Source organism: Tachysurus fulvidraco, chromosome 9, assembly GCF_022655615.1.
Source record: "Tachysurus fulvidraco isolate hzauxx_2018 chromosome 9, HZAU_PFXX_2.0, whole genome shotgun sequence".
Taxonomy (NCBI): domain Eukaryota; kingdom Metazoa; phylum Chordata; class Actinopteri; order Siluriformes; family Bagridae; genus Tachysurus; species Tachysurus fulvidraco.
The window spans coordinates 7,042,662-7,065,509 of NC_062526.1; the positions used below are offsets into that span (position 1 = coordinate 7,042,662).

A 22,848-nucleotide genomic window follows, 5' to 3' on the forward strand; every position below is an offset into this window, starting at 1 on the left:
AAAACTGGATCTACGTTATATACTCCAGAGCATACGTAGTGTAAAATAAATTAGTGCTGTGTGGACAATGGATTTGAAATCAAACGGTAAACACGTTCGGACCGAAAACATATTTGCAGTCAGGTACCGTGATGAAAATCATTTCCAAGAAACCCCAAATGATTCCTGCACAGATTAAATATTCATTTGAATCATTTCCACAACCATCATGTGCTTTTTAAAAAGCAGATCCCCTGGTTATACGTACAACACACGCCCCACTTTGAGAACCATGGGCCTAAAACAAACAACCTGAACACAAATAGATGAAACAGGAGTTTACTGTGATTTAATTAGGTGTGTTACAACACTATATATTAACATACATAATACAAGTGAGTAAGTTATTACACATCCAGTGATAAAAAAAAATTACATTTTTTTTTGCTTAGGAATAAAGGAAGGACTGAAAACTAATCTACAGTCACACACTGCAAATGCTTTCAGTCCCAAATGTTCAAATATAAATAGGGAAACAGAAACAGTGTTTTTTTAAACCATCAGTGCTAACTGTAACATACAGTTACATCATGTGCTCATGACAAACAGTGTAGTAATGCAGTGTCTTCAGTGTCTAATGCAATCTCCCAATACCTGAGATACAAAAGCAAATCACTAACTGTACTTAAAATAATATAATAATACAACATGAATAACCATATACAAATTACGTACCATATTTCTGTTTAAATACATACACTATAGCAACAGCATAAAAGCAGGCAGTACCTTGATGCACTCTATTCAGTGTTAAGTTTTTTTTTTGGTTGCCCGGTTCGCTCCTAGATGTCCGAGGTAGACGCTGATTCCGGGTGATAACTACACCCAGTCTTGCTTACAGGAAAGGAAGTCAAGACATCATTTCTCATAAATGACATCCGTTATATTCCCCATTAGAATACCGTCATAGACTAACCCACTAAACCATAGAAGTTTCCTCAAAAAACCAAGACAACCTCTCATATGCATATCTTTTTTTAAATATAGATTCACGTTCTTTTCGATACCAGGACAATAATAAACTTTTCAGATCTAAAATGTAGCAAGACTGAAAACTTTGTAAGGTTTAAGAGTAAGAGTTCACAGGTCTGTTTTTGTATCTCCAACATTTCCAAAACTTTTGCAAAGACAGTCAAATGTCGACTTTCTTTTAAAAAGTATACAAAAAAAAAAAAAAAAAAAACTCCCGCTACATTTCTGGCCTGAAAGACTAATAAGCAAACACACTAAACACCAGAAAATCTAGTAGAAATTATGATTTAAAAAAAAAGTGCTTAATATACAGAAATGGATCTCAACCTCCTGCTAGCTAATTTCCTGGTAATTCCCCTTTCTTGCTTTTGCTCATGACATTTTCTCCCCCACCACCTCCCTAACGCAACTCCTACACATGGTCTTTTTTTAGTGAGGTGGTCTGTTTTCCTTAGCAGAAAGCAGAAGCCACCCAGAACGCCAGTCCAGTCTACTGTAGTCTTGTTTTAAGAGTTCTCCTTTATTAAGGTTCCTCAATACCACTGCTCACATAGAGCTGGTTTACACTTTAAAATACTCTTCAAAAGTTTAAAATATTATATATATATATATATATATATATATATATATATATATATATATATATATATATATATATATATATATATATATATATATATTATATATATATATCGTTAATTACAACGCATCTCGTTATGGAGGTTGGTGGCTTCTGTCTGCAAGTTTAAATGAATTGTTTCATTTTGTTTCATTTGGCTTGTTTAATAGTTTCCTTAAAAGTAGATTAAAGCAGAGTGCAAATGAACCAGAGCGGTTATATCTACCATCATTAGATTTAGCGCTGATCCAAGCAGCACAACTGTGAATGGGCTACAGCAACAAACAAGTAAATTGGCTGTTGTCTTATCTTCCCTCTTGCTTCAACACTAAATTCCACAATCTTGCTAAAAGATTCAGACAACTAGTGAAATAGCTTCAATTAAAAAAACACTGTGATGGATCTAATCTTTGTGCACAAGGTTTTGGCTCACACCCAGTACTGATTGTGCTGCAATGTGGGGTTTGTGGTCCTGCAAAACTGAGTGGCGTCAAGATCCATGTTGCCAAAGGAGCACAGAGTCAGAGACTGCCCACAGGCAGGGTTTCCTGTCTGGGGTCTCATCAGAGCAGGACTACCAGGGTTGCTTGGGCTGAGAGGGGTTACAGTTACTAAAGGAACAGTTGCAGTCCTCTGTGGATGTCCTTGAAAGTATCTACTATCAGGGCAGGACTTAGAAGCAAAGGAACCATTCATATGTTTTTTCTTTTTCTGCTGCTTTCGCCTCAGTAGTAAAGCCAATATGACCACAATGACCACAAGCAGAAGAGCAAGCAGTGGGAGGATGATGAGCATGGGGTTGGAAGAGGAGCTACTCTCAGACACTGACTCAACCCTCACTGGTTGGTTCCTAACTGGAACAATTTCCTGACTATATGTTGGTTTAAACCTAGTTGTGGCATGTGATTCATTGAGGTTCGAGTTACCCCAGCGATTACGGCCCTTGAACTTTGGCAATGCCTTGGTGACCAGGTCTGATGGCCGAATTAATGGAGATTTGGAAATGAGAAGAGAGAACATAGCTGTGGTTTGGCTGGGTGAAGCAGTAGTACTTGGGTACAATGAGATAGCTGTCGTCATTGTCATGAGAGCAGGGTCATATGGCACGATGCTAAAGACGAACTCCCCGTTTGCAGGTTGAAGTTTGCCAGCTTTTAGGACAAATCGTAATGAGTCTTTCACCTCTTGAACTTCGGTTAGATTGGCCTTTAATTCGATGGTAAGTTTTTCCTGCTGTAATTCACTAAAGAAAAATGTATTTGTAGGTTCTGTTTTTTTCTCCGTGCCAGCCTTTAAAATCTTGCCATACATTGGTGGGGACAGAATTTCGAACAATGGATCGCTACCACTAATCAGAGCAAGTTCAGAGACGTTGAGAAAGACCGCCTTGAGCTTAACGCGGATTCCATTTGAGAACTTTACACCTTCTGCGTACCTAATTAAAGGCTTAACTGTTATGTTAACTATCTGGTCAGTCAGGTTTGCCTCCGAGGTGAAGGCGGTGAACTCAAAGTTATCATGAGAGGATGCGAGATTGACCATATGGTAACTTAATCTGTGTGCTTGCAAATCATCCTGATTAAAAAGGGTAACATCTTCGTTGTCCAAGAGCAGTTTACCATAGTTAGGAGGAGCAGTTATTTTATATTGGACAGTAGTGTTTTTTCCATTAGTCTCTGCAGCCAGGTGTGACTGGTTGAGCACCACTGTTGTTTGCCCCTGCTCCAATATCAAATCTGTTTTATTGACAATTGAAATGGCGATCTTCAACACCTCTAGGTTGAAAAGTTTGTAGACTGGCCGATGATGACCATCGGTGACACTGAAATAGAACACCCCAGAAGCAGGGCTGCCATCTTGGATAAAGAATACTTCACCCTTGTTTATCTGGGCTTGAGAAAAGCTATCCACAGAAATGTTTAGACTTCCAGCGAGAGAAAGGAAGCCGTTGCTAGGTCTGCTGATCACAGAGTACTGGATATCATCTGGAGAGTTGTCAAGGTCTTCTACATTCAGGTTGCTGGGTCCGAGAGCTACAGTGTCTCCCTGAACAACTTTGAGGCTTGGAGCTTTGGTTTTTAGGACAGGTGGCTGATCATTCACTGGAGTGACCGTAATGTTAAACGTTTCCTCTACCACTTCACGGTCATCCTCAGGACGCTGTGCAGGTTTGCTCTTCAGGTTAAGGAAAGCGTTGAAGACAAAGCGGTCTCGTATGGTCTCGGAGTTGTCGTGCTGGTAGGTTATTCCGTATTTGTTCAGAATAAACTGAGAGAAATAGGGCTTTTCCTTTGTAAGATTCCGTTCACCCACAACGATGACACCGTGCTGAGGTAAAGACTTGACCTGGTACCAGACATCGTAGGAGTTGCGACGAGACTCTGGCTGTTTGGTGAGGAGATTTGATGCATCCAGCATTGTTTTGTCAATGATGACTTTGTCTCCTTCTATTACCACACCTCCTGAAATACAAAACAAAGTTGAGAAATCCCAAAACGTTTTACAAAACACCTGTGGAATATTACGAACTGGACAACACTGACCTTGCGTAATAAATTGCTAGGATGACTGGTTAGGTGTGGTCTGTTTAGTGTAGTCTAAGTGGGAAATCACTTAATGGAATCATACCTGTGTTTTTAAGAAGAAGCGTGTTTCTTTCAGGCCCTGCATTTTCGTAAGAGATGTCGATATCAAAGGTCTGAGCCTCGAGGCTTGCAGGAGGTGATGACACCGTGAACGTGAACTTGTCTGAGGCTGCCCATCCGACAGCGTCCACAGTTTGTTCATATGCCACTTTACCTTCATCGACCTGGAATGAACACATTTATTACAGCAGCTGTGTTTGAATTTGTTGAAATTGTTCACCATTTAGTACACTATTTGGCAAAGTCATTTTGAGCAAAATCATCTTGCCTGGTTTGTTAGATACATTTATATCCCAGGTACAACCGATGCATACCACCTCCACTCAAGTACCAGGGTTTTGTTTAGCTAAAAATGTACTTTTCCTGTACTTGAATGGACACTGAAGCAATCGCATTTATAAATATAAATAAAATATTGCTGTTTAATGTTGTTCAACACACTTTATTTTGGTATTTCATATGCAAAAACTAATTTTATCATGGTACTTTCCAGGAGAAGACATTTTATTTTGGACATTGGTGTTTTTTTCCATTGCTCACTGCAACCAGATGTGACTGGTTCGGTATCTCTGATGTTTGCTCCTGTTCCGACATCACACCTCTTTGGTACAGAGGTGGGAGTAAGTCACACATGTGCAAATCACAAGTAAGTCTCAAGTCATGAATGTCAAGTCAAAGTCAAGTCGAGTCTTTTTTTTTATATTTGTCAAGCAAGTCTCACATTTGCGACTTAAGTCTGACTCGAGTCAAGTCATATAACTCGAGTCCCCCATCTCCGCTTTGATAAGTATCAGTACAAAAGTTATTATGGTGTCGTTTGCTAGGTAACTTGAAACATTACAATTGTTCCAAAAATAGTGTTGATTCATTGCTGGGTCACAGGATGTGGTTTTCAGGGCACTCACTACTGAGTGATTTCTGATTTCAGTCTGACGTCACCGTCACTGCGGCAGTTTTGTAATAAATACTGAATGAGTGAGTGAAGGTACTGGTATAATGGCTTTAATGGCCTAATATGGCATGCCTTTTTTTTATGTATCCCTGTTATGGTGTATTGTGCTGTCTGTTTACACTGTAATTTGTCTTGCACCATCTTATGTCCTGCAATTCATGTGAATAGGTGCATTTGACTTTTTAGCCCTTAATTCTGTGTTGTTTTATGTAGCTCTGTGACTTTATATAACACCAGGGTCCTGAAGGAATGTTGTTTCATGTACTGCATCGAGTATTCCTTAATCGAATGATTGTTAGAAAAGCTTACTGTTTAACCCTTGACTCGACTAACTGGCACGAAGATAAAAGAATAAAATATAATAAAAATAAAATCTGAAATCTGACTCCTCCCAACCCCCAAACCACAGCGATCATTAGAAGACGTACGACATAATAATACGTAGACTTTCAGCAACACGCGTTCGCAGAATGGAGATAAATAAATAATTGATCCGCTTCCACCTTTCATGCAAATGAATTCTGAGGTTTTCCAGCACTCACCATTTCCTGTGTGAAGGAAGAAATCTCAGTAATAGAACTGTCTGCCTGCACAGTCACCAGCTTTCCAAATTTCGGGGGCTTAACAATGGTGAAAACAATGGTGCGGTTTGAATTGCCTTCATTGTCGTTGGTTGCTGCACTGAGGACCTCTTTTGAAATGGAGGATGAAGCGCCTGGATTGAAAACAAGGCTAAACGTTACCCCAGATGAACTCCAGCTGTTAAAAAACACAGTCAAAGCGAGAGCAAACGCCTGGCACTTGCTATAAACATTACCATGTTATTGTGTACTTGGATGCTTTGATGGCTGAATGCGTTTGCTTTTTTTTGTGGCAACACCTTTTATACAATCGGTGCTTCTGAGCAACAGATGACTAACCGACTTAAATCTTCAACTTAATTAAGGCTTTGTTCTTTAGATGGCATTCACAGGAAAAGAAACAACTTGGAAAGAAGTTCTTTTAGGTTTTGTTTCTGTCTTTAACACGATTACAGTAATAAACCAAGCCCAATGATAAGAGCTCTACTGAAATACACCCATTTACAATCAAGAACCAGCGATCCTTTCATCACTGTGTTCCCTTTTTCTGTATACTGTATACATGTAATAAACTTGGCTGAGGCAATCAGCGCTCATTTGAATATGAAAGGAAAAGAAAGAACATTTATTCCACCGTATAGCTTCGCACGTGATCAGGATAAATACTTCCTCATCGATTGCGGTTAACAGACATCACGGAAAGTTCCGTGCCATTTTAATACGATTGTTCATTTATTTTATTATTACCCCTGTCACTTACAGCACAGAGCACTTACTGTTTCAGCAGAATGAAAAAAAAAAACAACAACAATTCAAAGGTACTGATGATGTGTTTTATGCGTATAGACAGAAACCAATAAAAACTTGGGGAAACTGGTTTCCATAGCAACAAGCCATTCTATCAGACGGCGAACAGAGAAAAAGGTGAACGTCTCAAATCAGATAGACCTTGTGGGTTTTTTTCCCCTAACAAAGCAATAAAGTAGAGTCGTGCGCTAAGGTTTGTGTACCCTTAAGACACAAGCGTGTTAAGTTTCATAAATTTTCCTTCACCATTATATGAAAAAAAGTGATAAAACTGTCTATGTTAATGTATTAAATTCTTTTTTTTAACTATATCGGTTCAAAAGGTTTGCATGAATGATGTATTTCCTATCTCGTTTATTAATTTATGTAGCTTTAAATATAATAATAACTTGTCTGTCTCTTTGCTCTCTTTACTTATCAACACCTTTTTACCTCTTTATCACCTAGTCAGTATGTAAAGCTTTCCAGTTCACCTCGTCTCTCCTGACATGTCTTTTGTTCCTCTGCCATATTTCTTAACAAATTTTTTTTCCTGCTCAAAGCACATGGGTGGATTTGTACTGAGTACTGACTGTAGATGAGATGTATCTGGCACCGATTGTTGCCTAAAAACCCCTGCTGAATGTGCCAAAAAAAAAAATGACTGCGAATGCACATTTACAGGACAGAAAACAGGCACACCAGCTGTTTTACATACTGCCCCAGACACAACAGTTAGTAGGCAGCTGTTTTTAGAGCTGGGTTTTAAATCCAGCATATTACTAAGAGTTACTAAATCAAGTCTGGGGCCTTTTCAACATAACATGTTTACCAATAGATGTGTTGTGCTAAGCACAAATCCTTGCTACATAGGTTACAGGCTATTAAACAAGCTATTACACAGAGTGTTTGTGGTCATAGCTGATAGGAAGCTCATATTAAGATATAAGACAAAACTTGTTCTCGGATTATATAAAGCAAAATGTAAATGATTTTCTGTTTGCTCAGAGATTACTCTGTGCTTAATGTTTGTGCAATAGCAAAATTACCTGGAAACACCTTGAGCGGGCCGCTCCTTTCCATATGGACGACAAGCGTACGAGCCGTTACGCTGAATATCTGCCTCGGAGCAAAGTTCACGCCATCATTCACCTGGAAGTTAAACCCTCCAGCCGTGGCTCCTGGAGAGGACAATGAAGCAGACTCGACATGGGTAAGCGTGCACGGTACCACAGGGATAGAGAATTTACGGCTTTCATTTGCAGTGTGAAATTAATAACAGGTTCCTCTGAAGTTTTCTATTGGTCCTGAAGGAAATACAGGATGGATTGGTAAGTTATTTTATATATATTAAAAAAAAAAAAAAAAAAACGTAAAAACCCATAAATGCTATAGGTACCGTAAAAATCTGTAAAATGGTGCAGGTTTGAGCTTGAAACTATTTCTAGTTTGTTGTTTATTGGGTGTTTTTTTTTCACGAATCTGACACGTCACCACTGTGCCTTATTTTCAGAACTTCTTCAGACATCTTCATCTCTCTAGAAACTGTTTGCATGACTTCAAATAGAGATTCAACCCTTTACAATCAGACACTCTGGGTTTGAGGAGCATCATGGTGGCTGCTTCATGACCAAGATACAGGATCACCTCCTGTTTTTCCACCTTACCTTTCTGCTTTTACGACACGAAAGAACATTTGGGTGATGGATCATCTTACCACTGTGCACGAACAGTAGTTGTCCCTGATCTATGTGAGCCTGAGTGAAGTTCATGACTGGTCTAATGGGAGCACTTTTCAGAGCCAGGTGCCCGTTACTGGGTTGAGTGATGAGGTAATGTAGCTGCTCTGGAGCTGTATCGTCATCCTCCGCATGCAGATCTTCAGGAGTGATCTCTGTTATGGAGCTGACCCAAACCTGGTTCAAATGGACAGAGATACAGTGCGATCATTCAGTGGACTGATACCATCGTATGCTGAGAAATAGAGCTTAAAAGCTAATCTTAATACCATGATAATAAATGGCTGCCGATACGATCAGGAGAACGATTAAACTAAATAGCTATGGGTCTAGGCTTTAGTTCATTTTCTAAGAATTGCATCAGACAAACAGAGCCTGTTTAATCATTTGGTAAACCTTGACGATTAAGATCTTTCCCTCAGTATGTGTTCAAACATTAGCAAAGCAGCTGCCAACAAAAGGAATGAAAATTAAAAATATTTACATGTATGATCTCTAAAAAATCTAAAAATCTATAATTTGCTAGATTTACTAAACATAATAATAATAATAATAATAATAATAAGCAGTAGTAGCAGTATTATTAAAATAAAAAACCTAGCTACTTATATTATATTATATATTATATACTATTTATATATTTTTATGATAAATTAATTACATGATGTTAATAATAATATAAAATTAGATTCGCAATTATATTAAGCTATTAGTTTGTTACTTATAATTATAATTTTTTTTCAATATATTCATAACTATTATTTTGAACAAAATCATAAAAAAATGACAAAAAAAAACATACAAGAATATAATAAATAATAATATTAGATAACTAATACACATAAATTCTGGCGAATCAAACAAGACAAACAGCAAACAAATCAAAGGTTTATACCTAATGGCCTGATAAAGTACCCAGCAGTTTATTTACTGAACAGTGACATGTTTTGCTGGTTTGGCTTTGCACTTCTGCATTTGAATTAAAAGCTCAGTCATAGTTTAATTCATATCTGGTGTGCCACCTCACAGAGCCAAAGCAAAAACCATGTCACTGTCTAATTATTACCAGACTGCACCATGTCTGTCACCCAAAGCAACACACATCGCTCTCAGATTCCTGATTACACAAGTGGCCCGTGTTTGCTTTTCTAAGTACTTCAATTAGCACCCTATAGTCAGGGTCATCTCAATCTCACTATGAGGTCTCAAGGTCAATGAAGAATGGCCGTATGTGCACACTGAGAAAAATCACACTACGGTCTCAAAGAAAACACCTCAAAATGCCAAATCCAATTGGTAGCTCTGAGGAAAAAGCTGGTGAAAGCATTATTTTTGTGTACCAGGATGGGGTGGAGTGTGTTCTTTTGTTTCTAGCACACTGATTTGCCACCGGTGCTGATGGTTTCTTTATTAATGACCGACACATCACACATGTGAACTTTTATAGTTTTATAGTTAGATTTAATGTCGTGGAACATCTGAGAGACAAGTTCCTATTTTCACTTGTTATAGCTGCAATAAACATCAGTGTCCCCCCCCCCTCTCTCTCACACACACACACACACACACACACACACGTGTTTACATCTGTGTATTACCGATCTTAGAATAGATTATGTAAAGCGTCCACCGTACAAGCCCCTGTGTACAAGCTGTTACTACAAAAACACTTACATTTTAATAGCTTAAGAGCAAGGGCAAGAGGGTGGTTTGTGCAAGAGGGTGGTTTGGGCAAGAGGGTGGTTTGGAGGTTGGGAAATTTCCTCCAGGATCAATAAAGTATCTGTCTGTCTGTCATGTTACAGCAGGTACTTACTAAATAATAATAAATAATACCCAATAACAAATAACACCCATTATAGGAAAATCTGACCAATCAGATTGGTGCATTCAACTGTCCTGTGGTTTAATGGACGAAAACCATTAAAGCAAAATAATCCACCTCGATGTGGTAACAGTAGCCCTGCTTTGAGTCTAGCTACATCACACCTCCCTGTATTATACCAGCGTTTCCTACACCAGCACACAAACATAATCTTTTATTTTATTACGTATTCAACGATGATTCAGCAGTTTTTTTTTGCACTGGTGTGTACATATAAAATATGACAGTAAAGCAACCACTGTATATTGAAGTCTTCCATAAATCTCTAGTTTTATGACAGTCGATAGATTGCGTCAATTACTCGGAGAAAGATTTCCAATCCGTAGGCAGATTTTCCGTGTCACATAATGAGTGGACATAATGATTAAGCAACTTGCACAAATCGGTGAAACTGTCTGAAGTCTTTGCTTTAAGGAAGCCACAACATCCTGTGATCTTGTGGTCTGCCAGATTGAAAAGACAAGAGGAAACCTCTGACTAATGTGGAAAAAATGACTGATAAAGCTGATAAAGATTAGGTCAACTTTACCTTTATCTGCAGATTTGTAACGGTACTAAATCCAGTGACCTCTTTAATATATACTTTATTCATTTATACAGTTTCTCTGTATCTATTACTGTATATTTTCTGTCTCAGGCAGCCATAAATGATCTTTATATATGCATTGCTGATGTTAAACTGCAGGTGTATGTAATCTAATAAAAGTTTTGGTTGTGAGCAAACAATACCAGTGTTTGTCTTCATGGGCAAATGAAACTTTAAATGTTTTTACAGAGTGCCCCCTTTTGGCTGTCTAAAGTATTCACAAGAACTTGAGCTCTCAAAGACACCAAAACAATGACCATAGAATGAAACAATCTAGTCTCTTAAGCAGACCAACGTTCTTGTTACTGTCCAGACAGTGAGTAATTTAACACAATCGACAGGTCTGCCTCCTGTGATGTTTTGTCCAAATTCTGTTAATCCTTTAGCATGCTAATCCTTTCATTTCAAAGCAAATGGCTATCTAAGGCAGGAGGAATCCAAAGCATTTAAGACAGAGAGCTGTACAGGCCTTCTGGTGCCCATCAAATTAGAGCCAGTCTCTATAGTTAGACTCTATGCAGATGTTCAGTGCTGAAATGAAGGCTTTGGTACAAAGTAACTTAAATACAACAGCTTGGGAACTCTACATTCGAGCCTGGGCTACTACAACCTTACAGAAAAGATACAGATTTATCAAAAACTTCATGCTCTCTAGTGTCCAAACCCTCCTTCTAATCAGATCTGAACCCAAAGGCATGTATTCATGTAAAGTGCACCCACCCTGAGCGCTTTGTTGGCCGTTATAACCGGAGGTTTGTCATTGACTGGTGTGACTTGGACATACAATGTCCTGGGAGTGCTGTGTTTTCGGAGATCCGTGGCATTGGCTATAACAGTGAAGTAGTCCTGGAATGTCTCTGAGTTGTCGTGGACATAGTAGATAAACTCCTGCTCCACCTGGACCAGTGTAGAAAAGACAAAACAAAAGATGTGTTATACTCTAGTGTAGTGACTGAATATGTAGTAGCTGGAACGGATAACGTCATGTTGCAGTTATGAGGAAGACGCTATTACAAGTAGAGAATGTGTAACTCATTTAGTAATATTCAGTAACAGCTCTGTCGTTTGAAACAGGTAAAGCTTGGTGATATTAAACTAGTCTGATTCTTTACTATGTTCTTGTCTTTGATGAATGATTAATTCCAGTGTAATCTTCTGTATTTAACCACAGCTCTTTTGAATTCTCAGTTCTGATTGGTCAGTAGATGTTTTGTATTATATAACAGCAGCTCTGACAGAAGTTTGCACTAATCACAGAATTATATTAATGGCCACATTGTAATATGGTGTCTTTTCTTGACCAACAGCTTTTTACACAGAGACTCATATGGTGAATGAGCCACATAACCCAAGAGGATAAATATACATACAGTATATAAGAAATAATTTTGCTGATTATCATAAAGTCTAATCATCGATGATATGGTTAAGGTTTCTGTTTGTGGAATGAAAAGCAACATTTTTTTTTAATAATTTTTAACTAAACGTATTATTTTCTCTCAGAATCTGATATAAAATGAGTCAGGACTCGACGTGAGACATGTGTTACATACAATTTTAGAAGTTGATGATAACACCTTCATATTTTAGATGCTTATGAACAAGCACTTGGGGCATCTCAGCAGAAATGGGTTCGATATCACTGATTATTTTGAAGATAGAAACAGTTGTGTGGAACAAAAAACTAACTGTTTTCAGTTTTTGTTCCTACAAAGAATATTGTCCCTAATAGGCAAATTCTTAAAGCCCAGAGTGTCTACTTACAAACTAGCTATTAAGCACCGATGTGAATATCACACGACAAAGACGTTCAAAGCAGAACATGGATATTCAAAACAGGCACAAATTAATTTTTTGGCCTTTGGGGGAAAAAATAGTTAATAATTACTTGTAATAATTTATTTATTTATAAATAAATTAACTTTATTTTTTGGGTCATGGGAAAGTCTTCAGGACAGAGGAGATTAAACTTAACCTGATAATAAAGCTGCATTATTTCTGTCTTTTTAACTTCAAGACAAAGTGAATGTACAACTGTTTACAGCTGCGGTTATATCAAATGGTAATCATTGGCAAATTGCTGTGGTATAAAAGACGTTTTTTGGCTTACAGTCATTGTGCTTCATGTTGGGCTGCATCACACTAACCTGATGTCTTGTAAATTTACATCTAATACAAAGTACTCGCCTGTTTTCTGGTAAAATATGTTGTTGGAGTGCCTGGGAAACGAGAGTTCTCGATGCGTCCATGCATCGGTCCGTCTGACACGTAGTACACAAAGTGGAGCCCAGAGAAATGCGGACTGGTAACTCGTATGATGTCTTCTGTTAGAGCTTTGGATGCTCCTTCTTTCAGTGTTATATTGGAAACTTCCATAGGTATGTAGTGAGGAATGATATCTACAGACATCATGATGCCACTCAGTTCTGTTACCCCGTTGCTGGCTTCCAGAACGAAGGAGTCGTTCATCCGTTCGGGCGTTATCTGGACATACTGAATATTCCCACTGTTGATTTCTTGCTGTGTAAAGGTCAATAAAGGGTCCTGCTCAATCCCCTGGAACTGTTCTTTACTGTTATGAAATCGTCGCAGATATCCGTAACCTGGAGAAACTATAACGGTGAAGATTATTTCACTGGGCAAATTTGCTTCATGAGTAACCTGGAAAATAAACACAAAACAAAAAAATAACTGTACTTTAATATCAAAGTATTAAATTATTTGGAGAAATAGAATGATTAAATCCATTAAGAATCGTTTACCTCAAGTTTACTACGTTCAATCTTCACCGGCTTTCCTTCGTCCACCACTAAGATTTTGTTGTTGTGTAAGACAGGTGGCTTTTGGTGGCTTTCTAAGTAAACTTTTACACTGATCCTGGCTTCCACATGCAACCCTTTTGCTTTGACGATGACCGTGAAAAAATCAGCCAAATTTTTGCTGCCATCGTGGCGATATGACAACAAAGCATTCTTTAGTTCATACTGCGTAAAAGAGTCGATTCTCTGGTCTTTTATGAACAAGGCACCATGTTTTGGGGCGTCATGGATCTTAAAAGTGATTTCGCGGTCTTCTCTGATATCCATGTTTGTAACCACACTAAAATTAGCAATGCTGAATGTTCTGGTCTGACCTTTTTGGACCAACAAACCAGTATTGTTGGCAACCTTTAGGTATGGTTCCTGAGCGCTGATATCCAACAACGTTGAAATGTAGTGCTTGCCATCTGATACGAAAAGCACGAAGCGGCCAGAGTTGATCCCACGATGAACAAACAACACTTGCTTCTGTTCCAGGTCCTCTTGGTGGAACTGGTAGAGTTTATGAGATGTGTCATTGACAAGCACTAGATCACCTATAGGGATCCCGCGGCGAGTATAAACTAGCTGCCCGTCACTGAAGTCCGAGTCTGCATCATGGTAGCACAAGTCATCCAGCGTCAACAGCCTTTGTCCGTTTTTGACGACATGGAACACTTTGTCTACAATTCGAACAGGCTTCTCATCATTCACTAACTGTATAGTGATGTTGAAGACACCGTCTTTGGAGCCCGACTCTTCACTGATAAGACCCTTTAGCAGCTGACTTGTCGAGGCTGTAAATCTGAACTGATCGTGAGTTGTTTCACTGTCGTCGTGGACGTACATGAGGCGCTCTTCTATAATATCCTGGTTGGTGAAAGACACCAGATTGTCATATTGCTTGGTTGAGTTGGACAGATTGATGCGCGCTAGTTTGCCATGTTTTGGCATCTCTGTGAGTGTGTAGTAGATTTCTTTAGTGCTCAGAGTCTCAGCAAACAGTTCACTGTTGGTAATAAGTTTGCTTTCACCTTCAGAAATTGAAAGTCCGTTGTTTTTTATGTAAACGCTGTTGATATCTGCTCTGATATTTATCCTGAATACATGACTAGGTGAATGAGAATGCTTGCTGAACACTTGAAATTCAAACTTGTCACTTGTGTTCTCGTAGGGTCTATCGATCAGTTGATACTCCACTTCCATGTTAGTGATGTTCATTTGGCTAAATGTAGAATTAGCACTTAACTTTTTATTGTTCAGCAAAATCAACCCTTTCTTTGGGGAAGACAGAAGCTTGAAATAAATCTGATCTTCGGTTAGATCCACGCCGTGTGTCCTTGCATAGAGATGCTCTGAATCAATTGGAACTATCCTGATTTTGTCCATTTTGAGTACTTCATTTCTCTCCAATGTATAATGTATCCATTTGGTCTTTATATTAAACACCAGTTCCTTTGTTGCCTTTGATGCGATCGTGACCTTACACTTGAAGTTATCGGGTACATTAGCGGTCTGAATATCCTTAAAGGTGCTGAGGTATCTCAGACGATCTTTCTCCAGAATGCGTTGAGAAAAAGAATCGGTGAACTTCCATTCTCCATTTGAATGAAGTTTCTGTAGTTCTCCAAACCGTGGCGGCTCAACGACGTCGTAACGGATGTCTACAGCTTGTCTTACTGCATTTGTCTGAATTGCTAACCGTGTATTGTTTATTAGAGACGATTCTCCTTGAGTGACCTCCACCCCAGTGTTATTTGAAAGGCTGTATTCCAATTTAACTGCCATAATTCGTAGCACCACCGTGTTGCTTATCTTCTCTCCATCACTAACCCTTAACACTATCCTTGAGTTCTTTACTCCGGTGTGTGCATAGTTGATTTTTCCAGCTTCCAGAGCTGAATGAGGGAATGAATTGACTGCCTGACCAGGGTTATCTTCAGTTTCCAAAAATCCGGCATCAGCATTAAGACTTCCCAATACAGAGTAGACCAAGTCGGTGGAGCTGCTATCTACATCTGTGGCTTTCAACACATCAGTGGTTAATCTCTTCCTAGAGTTCTCAAGAAGAACAAATAGATTTCCCTCAGGCAAACTCAATTCAGGGGCATCATTGGTTGGTGTTACTGTCACGTTGAATCTGTACAACCTCTCTGCTTTGAGGTAGCTTGGTGTCACTTTTCTGCTACTGGAGAAGATGGAGAACATGAAGTAGTCATGAGGATCTTCAGAACCTCCATGGATGTACATGACTCTGCCATGCCACAGATCCAACATACTGAACGTATTCCCTTCTTGCTCCTGGTCCACATCAAACCTTATCTGACCGTGCACCGGCTGCTCTTCGATTCTAAACATGATCTGCGACTGACGGATGCCGAGCTTCTTGAAATCCAGGTTCACTTTGATGTGTTTTGATTCCAATGTTGCACGACCGCCCTCAGGTACAACAAGGTCCCTAAGCTGCAAAAAATTTTGCCCATGTCCGGCAACCAGACCCTTTGCAAGCGTGGACATATCTATAGACGGTAACTGAGTGACAGATTCAAAAACCAGACTCCCATCAGTGGTGCTAACCTGAGGTTCCTTTTCTGGTTCACAGCCAACTGAGACGTCTTTGGTTACCAAAGCATTCGGGAGACCTGTTAAAATACCATTGACCTTAATATCTCTAAAACATCCTTTGAAAGAGCCACCTTTAATGCGCTTTCCTGCCACTGATGACAGGCCAAACTTTCTGACTTCAGAGCGTGTGCCATCATCTACACCACCGAGGAAAAGGAAACCTTTCAAATGCAAGGGTTTTGATCTGGATTTGATGCCAGACTTCACAGTCTCTCCATCGATGGTCAGCTGCAAGCTTTTAGAAGTGAGGTAAAACTTAACATAGTGCCACTTCCTGTCGTTGATAAAAGTAAGAGAGCGCAGCTCCATTCTCATCCCGTCTCTGCCCACCACAGCGACAAGTAAGCCGTTGTGAATCTCCATGGCAACAAAGCCCCCTTCTCGAGCAGAATTGTACATAATGATTCCCTCTTGAGCTGATGTATGTACCGAGCATTCAAGAGTCCACTCTCGCTGTGTGGACCAAGGAGGAAGGGAGATGTATGCCCTGGAACTGAAAAAGCTGATTGCGTCCTCTTCATTAGCAAAGAACTGTGGACTGCATCCAAGAGAAACCTCATAGACATTCTTTAAGCCAGAGTATGGTCTAAGTGATGACATGAGGTTGTTCTGATTAAACAGCACTTCATCAAGGCAACCACGGAAGCCGGTGAGATCATTAGGGAGATAGACCTTATCCAAACCTCCTGTACCACCAATATATAAACCATCGCTTATATCCAGTTGTTGCTGTGAGCCAAAAAGTGTCTGGCTGGTCTGGAAATGCTTGTCCACAGTTAGGTTTACGTTAAATTGGTCATGAATAAGATCTACTGTGTGCCAAGCCAAGTCGTTCAGTGGGTTCCCTTTGTCGGAGTGTAGAATCTGCTCGCCAGAACCAAGATCCAACTTTGCCTATGGATGAAAATCAAAGTTCATTTTTGATTATACTTATAGGTAATTATAGATTTGTTTTACTCACCAACCAAACACAATATTTAATATACATTTATACTGTATATGTATACATTTATATACATTTATTATTTTATGAGTTTTGGAACAATCAGTGTGTTTGCCACCATAGGAAAGTCATCACGTCTTCGGTTTCTGCGTAGCACGATAAGCTGTGATTTTAAACCTGCCTTATTAACTTGTAGAGCAAAGGATTAAAAGAGTTTTATCACAGACATTCTACATTAAATGTATGAACTATAATGTGAAGAAACGTTTGACTAAATCACACGGTCATGTTTTATTATTTACTATCTATATATTATGTACAAGTATTATGTACTTTCAAATCTGCAGTACACTTTCCATCATCACACTGAGCTTAAATCCTGCATACCATGTGTGTTTTATTTCCGCAGCTGGACTGATTGATGAGCTGAAAGGACCTGTTGTTTGTATTTTAGTATTTTAGCATAGTGAGCCTCACACACAATGTATAACATGCTCATTATGGTGACAGACATGTTCATAACTTGCCTGCAGTCTGCCAGAGCTGAGTTCCAGCAGCAGATAATCAGTTTGCCCTGCAGCCAGGAAGAGCACACCTCTCTGACTAGATGTGCGGAAGCGGATGTGGAGCGAGTTGATTGAGGAGTGAGTCGAATCTTTCACCTTTAACTGCACAAATCCATCGCCATAAAAGGAAGCTGAGAGAATGGAGAGTATTAGAGACATACGATAAACAGTCAAAGTAATACTATTACAATAATTTGTCATGGATATACAGTGACACTGAAATACAGATGACATTTCAAGGGAATATTTTATATACTGCATTTTATCTACTGCACATGTAGGTAATGTTTAATTAGCACAAACAAGAAATTACAAAACATTTTCCTAAACAGAGAAGAAAAAGCACAGCCAGCTTTATTATTTATTTATTTTATTATTATTATTTACTCATAATGAATGCGTAACAGCAGTCGTTGGGTCAGTCAATAATAATGTTCCTGCAAAACCTTTTTATTAAATTAGTCAGTAGATCAATCTGTAAACCTGGTGATCTTTTCAGAGATGCAAACGTAATTAATAATCACTTAAGTGTGATTAGCCAATCATGCCTCAGCAGTGCAAAGCATAGAATCCTGCAGAAACATGTTAAAAGCTTCATATCAAACATCAGAATGAAGGAGGGAAATTAGCCAGTGATCTCCTGAGCTTACACAGCATGGTGTGGAAAATTAAACGTGTCAAAAAATGGCAGTTCTGTGGTGTTGAGAGAATTAAGGGTCTGGTTTGATACAACAGGCAAGCTACAGTAACTCAAATAAGCAATCTATACAGTCATGGTGAGCAGAAAGGCATTGCAGAACACACAACACATTGAGATTGGGCTACTACTAAATAACACTGTTACTGAAAAAAAAGGAATGCATTCAAGTTGGATAAAACTACACGAGCCGTCTCTCAAATCAGTCAAGTGTATTTACGAAATATAATGCTGAATATAAAAGCGGAAGTATTATATACTTGTATATTGTGAACAATTAGTGACCTTAAGTCTTCTATTTTAAGTTCTATTTTGAGCAAACTGGATTTTATGTTTTCTGAGTGGAAGAAATAATTTGTGTTTGCGAATAAAATTTGTGTTTGCGAAGACTGATATTACTTAATTGGACAAGAAAATATATACTTATTCTGCTCTGATGACAGAAATGATGAAATACATCCAGTTAGAATTATATACATTTTTCACTGAAAGGGAATGTTCAAAGATTTTATGCCACACTGGAACAGTCATTGATTATTTCAGTTACACTGCATTGACTTTTAAATTGAGTTTCATTTTTACAGTTTTCTAATCTTTAGACTTTTCAATTGAACCTATCTTTACATTGCTCATTTCACTTGAAGACACAAAAATTATCAAAGAAGGTCTGCGTTTCATGTTGAACCACACTTTGTACCAAATTTTGAAAAAGAAAAATTAAATAAAAGAGAACATAAAATCAATTGTGCTTTTGGTATTTACATGTTACAGATGTTAAACATAGAATTAGGCTGAAAAATGCTATACCTTAAAAGCTTTTTAGACACAGACTCACAAATTGCACAACACTATAGTTTTGTTGAATTCTTTGAAAATTGTCCATCAATTCATCCCTCCCTCCCTCCCTTTCCAGCCATCCATGCAGCCTTATAAACGGTCTATTTACCCAAGTAAATAGCATTTCAATGGGAAATTTTATATTTATATTTTTAATCAAATCATGAGTTTTTAGAATTGCAAGGAAAGCTGTGATATGCATGGTACTGCCTATAAAACACTATCATATACTTGTGCATGCTCTGGCATGCTGCGACCCAACACCATGCTGCCACGAAAATAAAAGCCTGGCCACAGAAAGGCCTTCAGTCGCAGCTGTTCTGCATAGCCCTGTAATCTCGGTCCTGTGTTTGCACTCTAATCAACCTCTCAACAAATGTGTGACCTCAGTGTTTAGACTCTCCTGAAAAGCTGTGATTAATGGGTCAGATTCATGTAGCGTCTACTTTAGCACCATGATGCTGTGTACATCCACCATAAGCTGTCATAGAGAATTCATGAGACTGTACCGCGTATGCTTTCCAAAAGTCTTGTCAAATACTGAAAAATACTGAAACAATTCCTTGGCTATAGAACATATGGAATGCAAGAATAAATTTTTCTGCCTTAAAATAAAAATAATCATAATAATAAAAAAAAACAAAAAAAAACAGATGTGTAGGAAACATCAGTCCTGCCGAATACAGGCATGTCACATCAGCACACCTGAGATCAGGCCTTCCATCAGACACAGTGTACATCCAGCTGTAGGTAAGGCATGTGAAATATGTGAACGAAATCCACACTTAACCAAATCTAACGTTACTGGTTGACACGAGGCATGTAATTATGTAAGAACAAAAAAACGATGGAGCTCAAACAAAAAAACGATGATCACAGGGACTTCTTTCACATTACTGACAACATTCATTAGATTGATGTGGTGTTCTGAGATCAGACTGTTTGGGGATAACTTTTCCTTTCCCTCAGTATAATATATAGCATATTATATCATTAACAAGTTACTAAGATGTACCAAAGAAGTACATGCTGAATACTGAATACTCGATTCTGATTGGTCAGAAGCTATTGATCAATATTCTGTGACTCTGATAGTTCATATAACTGTGGTCACAGTGATTCAAATACCAAACACTCCACATAAACAGACTAAAAACTGTTGATGTGATGTTTTCTGTACAGCAGTTTAGTCAGAGGTAATGGTGTAACTTTAATTTTTATGACAATGGGTAAATTTCTATGTGTCGGTCTGTCTGTCTATGTGTCGGTCTGTCTGTCTGTGTGCCTGTCTGTCTGTGTGCCTGTCTGTCTGTGTGCCTGTCTGTCTGCCTGTCTGTCTGTGTGCCTGTCTGTCTGTCTGCCTGTCTGTCTGTCTGCCTGTCTGTCTGCCTGTCTGTCTATGTGTGCCTGTCTGTCTATGTGTGCCTGTCTGTCTATGTGTGCCTGTCTGTCTATGTGTGTCTGTCTGTCTATGTGTGTCTGTCTGTCTATGTGTGCCTGTCTGTCTATGTGTGCCTGTCTGTCTGTCTGTCTATGTGTGTCTGTCTGTCTGTCTATGTGTGCCTGTCTGTCTGTCTGTCTATGTGTGCCTGTCTGTCTGTCTGTCTATGTGTGCCTGTCTGTCTGTCTGTCTATGTGTGCCTGTCTGTCTGTCTGTCTGTCTATGTGTGCCTGTCTGTCTGTCTGTCTATGTGTGCCTGTCTGTCTGTCTGTCTGTCTATGTGTGCCTGTCTGTCTGTCTGTCTGTCTATGTGTGCCTGTCTGTCTGTCTATGTGTGTGTGTCTGTCTGTCTATGTGTGCCTGTCTGTCTGTCTATGTGTGCCTGTCTGTCTGTCTATGTGTGCCTGTCTGTCTGTCTGTCTGTCTATGTGTCTGTGTGTGCGTCTGTCTATGTGTCTGTGTGTGCGTCTGTCTATGTGTCTGTCTATGTATGTGTCTGTCTATGGTACAGGGAATGAAGTTTCTAGGTAACATGACATGAGAATAATTACATGTTCAGGAGTACTTTACAAAATGATATCTACTTTGTAGAAAGAATAAGCAATTTATAGCTAAGAACAATTATTTTAAGTCATTATTATTCAGTAGTAGTACTTTTAACAATTACTGATTCAGCAAGTGACCTTAAGTCTTCTATTGAAAGTTTTTTCCATTCTGAGTTTTGAGAAAACTGGATTTTATGTTTTCTGATTAGAAGAAATCATTTTAAAATTCATGTTTGTGAAGGCTGATATTACTTGATAGGAAAAGAAAATATCCACTCGTTCTGCTCTGATGACAGAAATGATGAAATACCTACAGTTAGAAATAAATAAATTTTTCACTAAAAGGGCATGTTAAAAAATGTTATGTCACAATGGAACCGTCATTGATTATTTCAGTTACACTGCATTGACTTTTAAATTGAGTTTGTACCAAATAAAGAGAACTTTAAAAACAATTGTGTTTTTGGTATTTACGTGTGTTTACATAGAATTAAGCTGAAAACTGTAATACCTTAAAAGCACTATAGATTTAGCACTATAGATTTAGCAATTAAGCAATTAAGAATAAGTAATTAATATCTAAGAACAATTCTTTTAAGTCATTATTAATATTATTATCATGTATTGTGTATCATATCGTGATGTATTGTGTCGTGATGGATCATGTATCATATCGTGATGTATAATATCGTGATGTATCGTATCGTGATGTATCGTTATCATACCGAGCTTTGATCTCTTACACAGCACGCTGAATTTAAACTCACCTCTGGCAAGTAACTAACGAGTGAGGGGTAAAAAAAAGAAAAGAGGAAAAACACGTAAAAAAAGTGTAAAAGTGGGTATTTGGGAAACCCGAGCAAAACAATGGGGGTTTATTTAATCAGCTACATGTAAGGAAGTTATTTGTTTAAATATCGTATCTGTATTCTTTGTGTATTTAAAGAAAGTTTGGAGAAATCTCACCTCCTCGAGCCACTCCGACAAAAAACAGCAGCAACCCGTAAGAAAGTAAAGTCTTCATTTTATCTGCCTTGATTTTATTCCGGTTCAACACAAAACTCCACAAGACGAGCCATTTTATTCAGTCGTACTTACTGCAAATATTAAAGGACGACTCAAACGCGTTTCTGCATTTCTTTAACCCCTTTAACCAAACTTAAGTCTCCACATTCTCCATGTGGCTCCGCCCACTCCAGCTCCCCTGCACTACAGGGCTGTGTCCCAAATCACTACACTACTGCACACAATAGTGCACTATGGGACTGTATCCCAAATCACTACATCACTGCACACAAAAGTGTACTACAGGGTGTCAAATCACTACATCACTGCACACAATAGTGTATTACAGGGCGTCAAATCACTACATCACTGCACACAATAGTGAACTATGGGACAGTATACCAAATCACTACATCACTGCACACAATAGTGAACTATGGGACTGTATACCAAATCACTACATCACTGCACACAATAGTGTATTACAGGGTGTCAAATCACTACATCACTGCACACAATAGTGAACTATGGGACTGTATACCAAATCACTACATCACTGCACACAATAGTGAACTATGGGACTGTAT

At 38.6% G+C, this 22,848-nt stretch overlaps 1 protein-coding gene and 1 long non-coding RNA gene across 2 annotated transcripts in view; one reads left to right on the top strand and one right to left on the bottom strand.

The window, feature by feature from the left end:
• LOC113653412 overlaps positions 1 to 8,661 on the top strand; it is a 41,768-nt gene extending 33,107 nt beyond the window's left edge. Inside the window, exons 3-4 of the long non-coding RNA XR_003443077.2 lie at positions 7,635 to 7,807; positions 8,108 to 8,661. This is a non-coding gene — a long non-coding RNA (uncharacterized LOC113653412). The remainder of the gene's footprint in view (positions 1 to 7,634; positions 7,808 to 8,107) is intronic.
• cspg4ba (chondroitin sulfate proteoglycan 4ba) lies at positions 1,688 to 22,457 on the bottom strand. The gene is made up of 10 exons (XM_047819059.1): positions 22,223 to 22,457; positions 17,698 to 17,867; positions 13,567 to 17,121; positions 12,992 to 13,465; positions 11,525 to 11,701; positions 8,312 to 8,510; positions 7,644 to 7,775; positions 5,770 to 5,942; positions 4,259 to 4,439; positions 1,688 to 4,092 (listed from the first exon to the last, which is right to left on the bottom strand). The coding sequence occupies exons 1-10, from the start codon at positions 22,278 to 22,280 to the stop codon at positions 2,060 to 2,062; spliced, it is 7,152 nt and encodes a 2,383-aa protein (XP_047675015.1). The 5' UTR covers positions 22,281 to 22,457; the 3' UTR covers positions 1,688 to 2,059.
• Between the last annotated feature and the right edge of the window lie 391 nt (positions 22,458 to 22,848).

What these genes read in the sequence shown, in the direction of transcription:
- cspg4ba (XM_047819059.1), bottom strand. Translation starts at nt 22,280, where the DNA reads ATGAAGACTTTACTTTCTTACGGGTTGCTGCTGTTTTTTGTCGGAGTG. An exon ending in TGTCGGAGTGGCTCGAGGAG is followed by an intron (nt 17,868 to 22,222) that starts GTGAGATTTCTC and finishes CCATTCTCTCAG; the next exon opens with CTTCCTTTTATGGCGATGGA. An exon ending in TCAGCTCTGGCAGACTGCAG is followed by an intron (nt 17,122 to 17,697) that starts GCAAGTTATGAA and finishes TTTCATCCATAG; the next exon opens with GCAAAGTTGGATCTTGGTTC.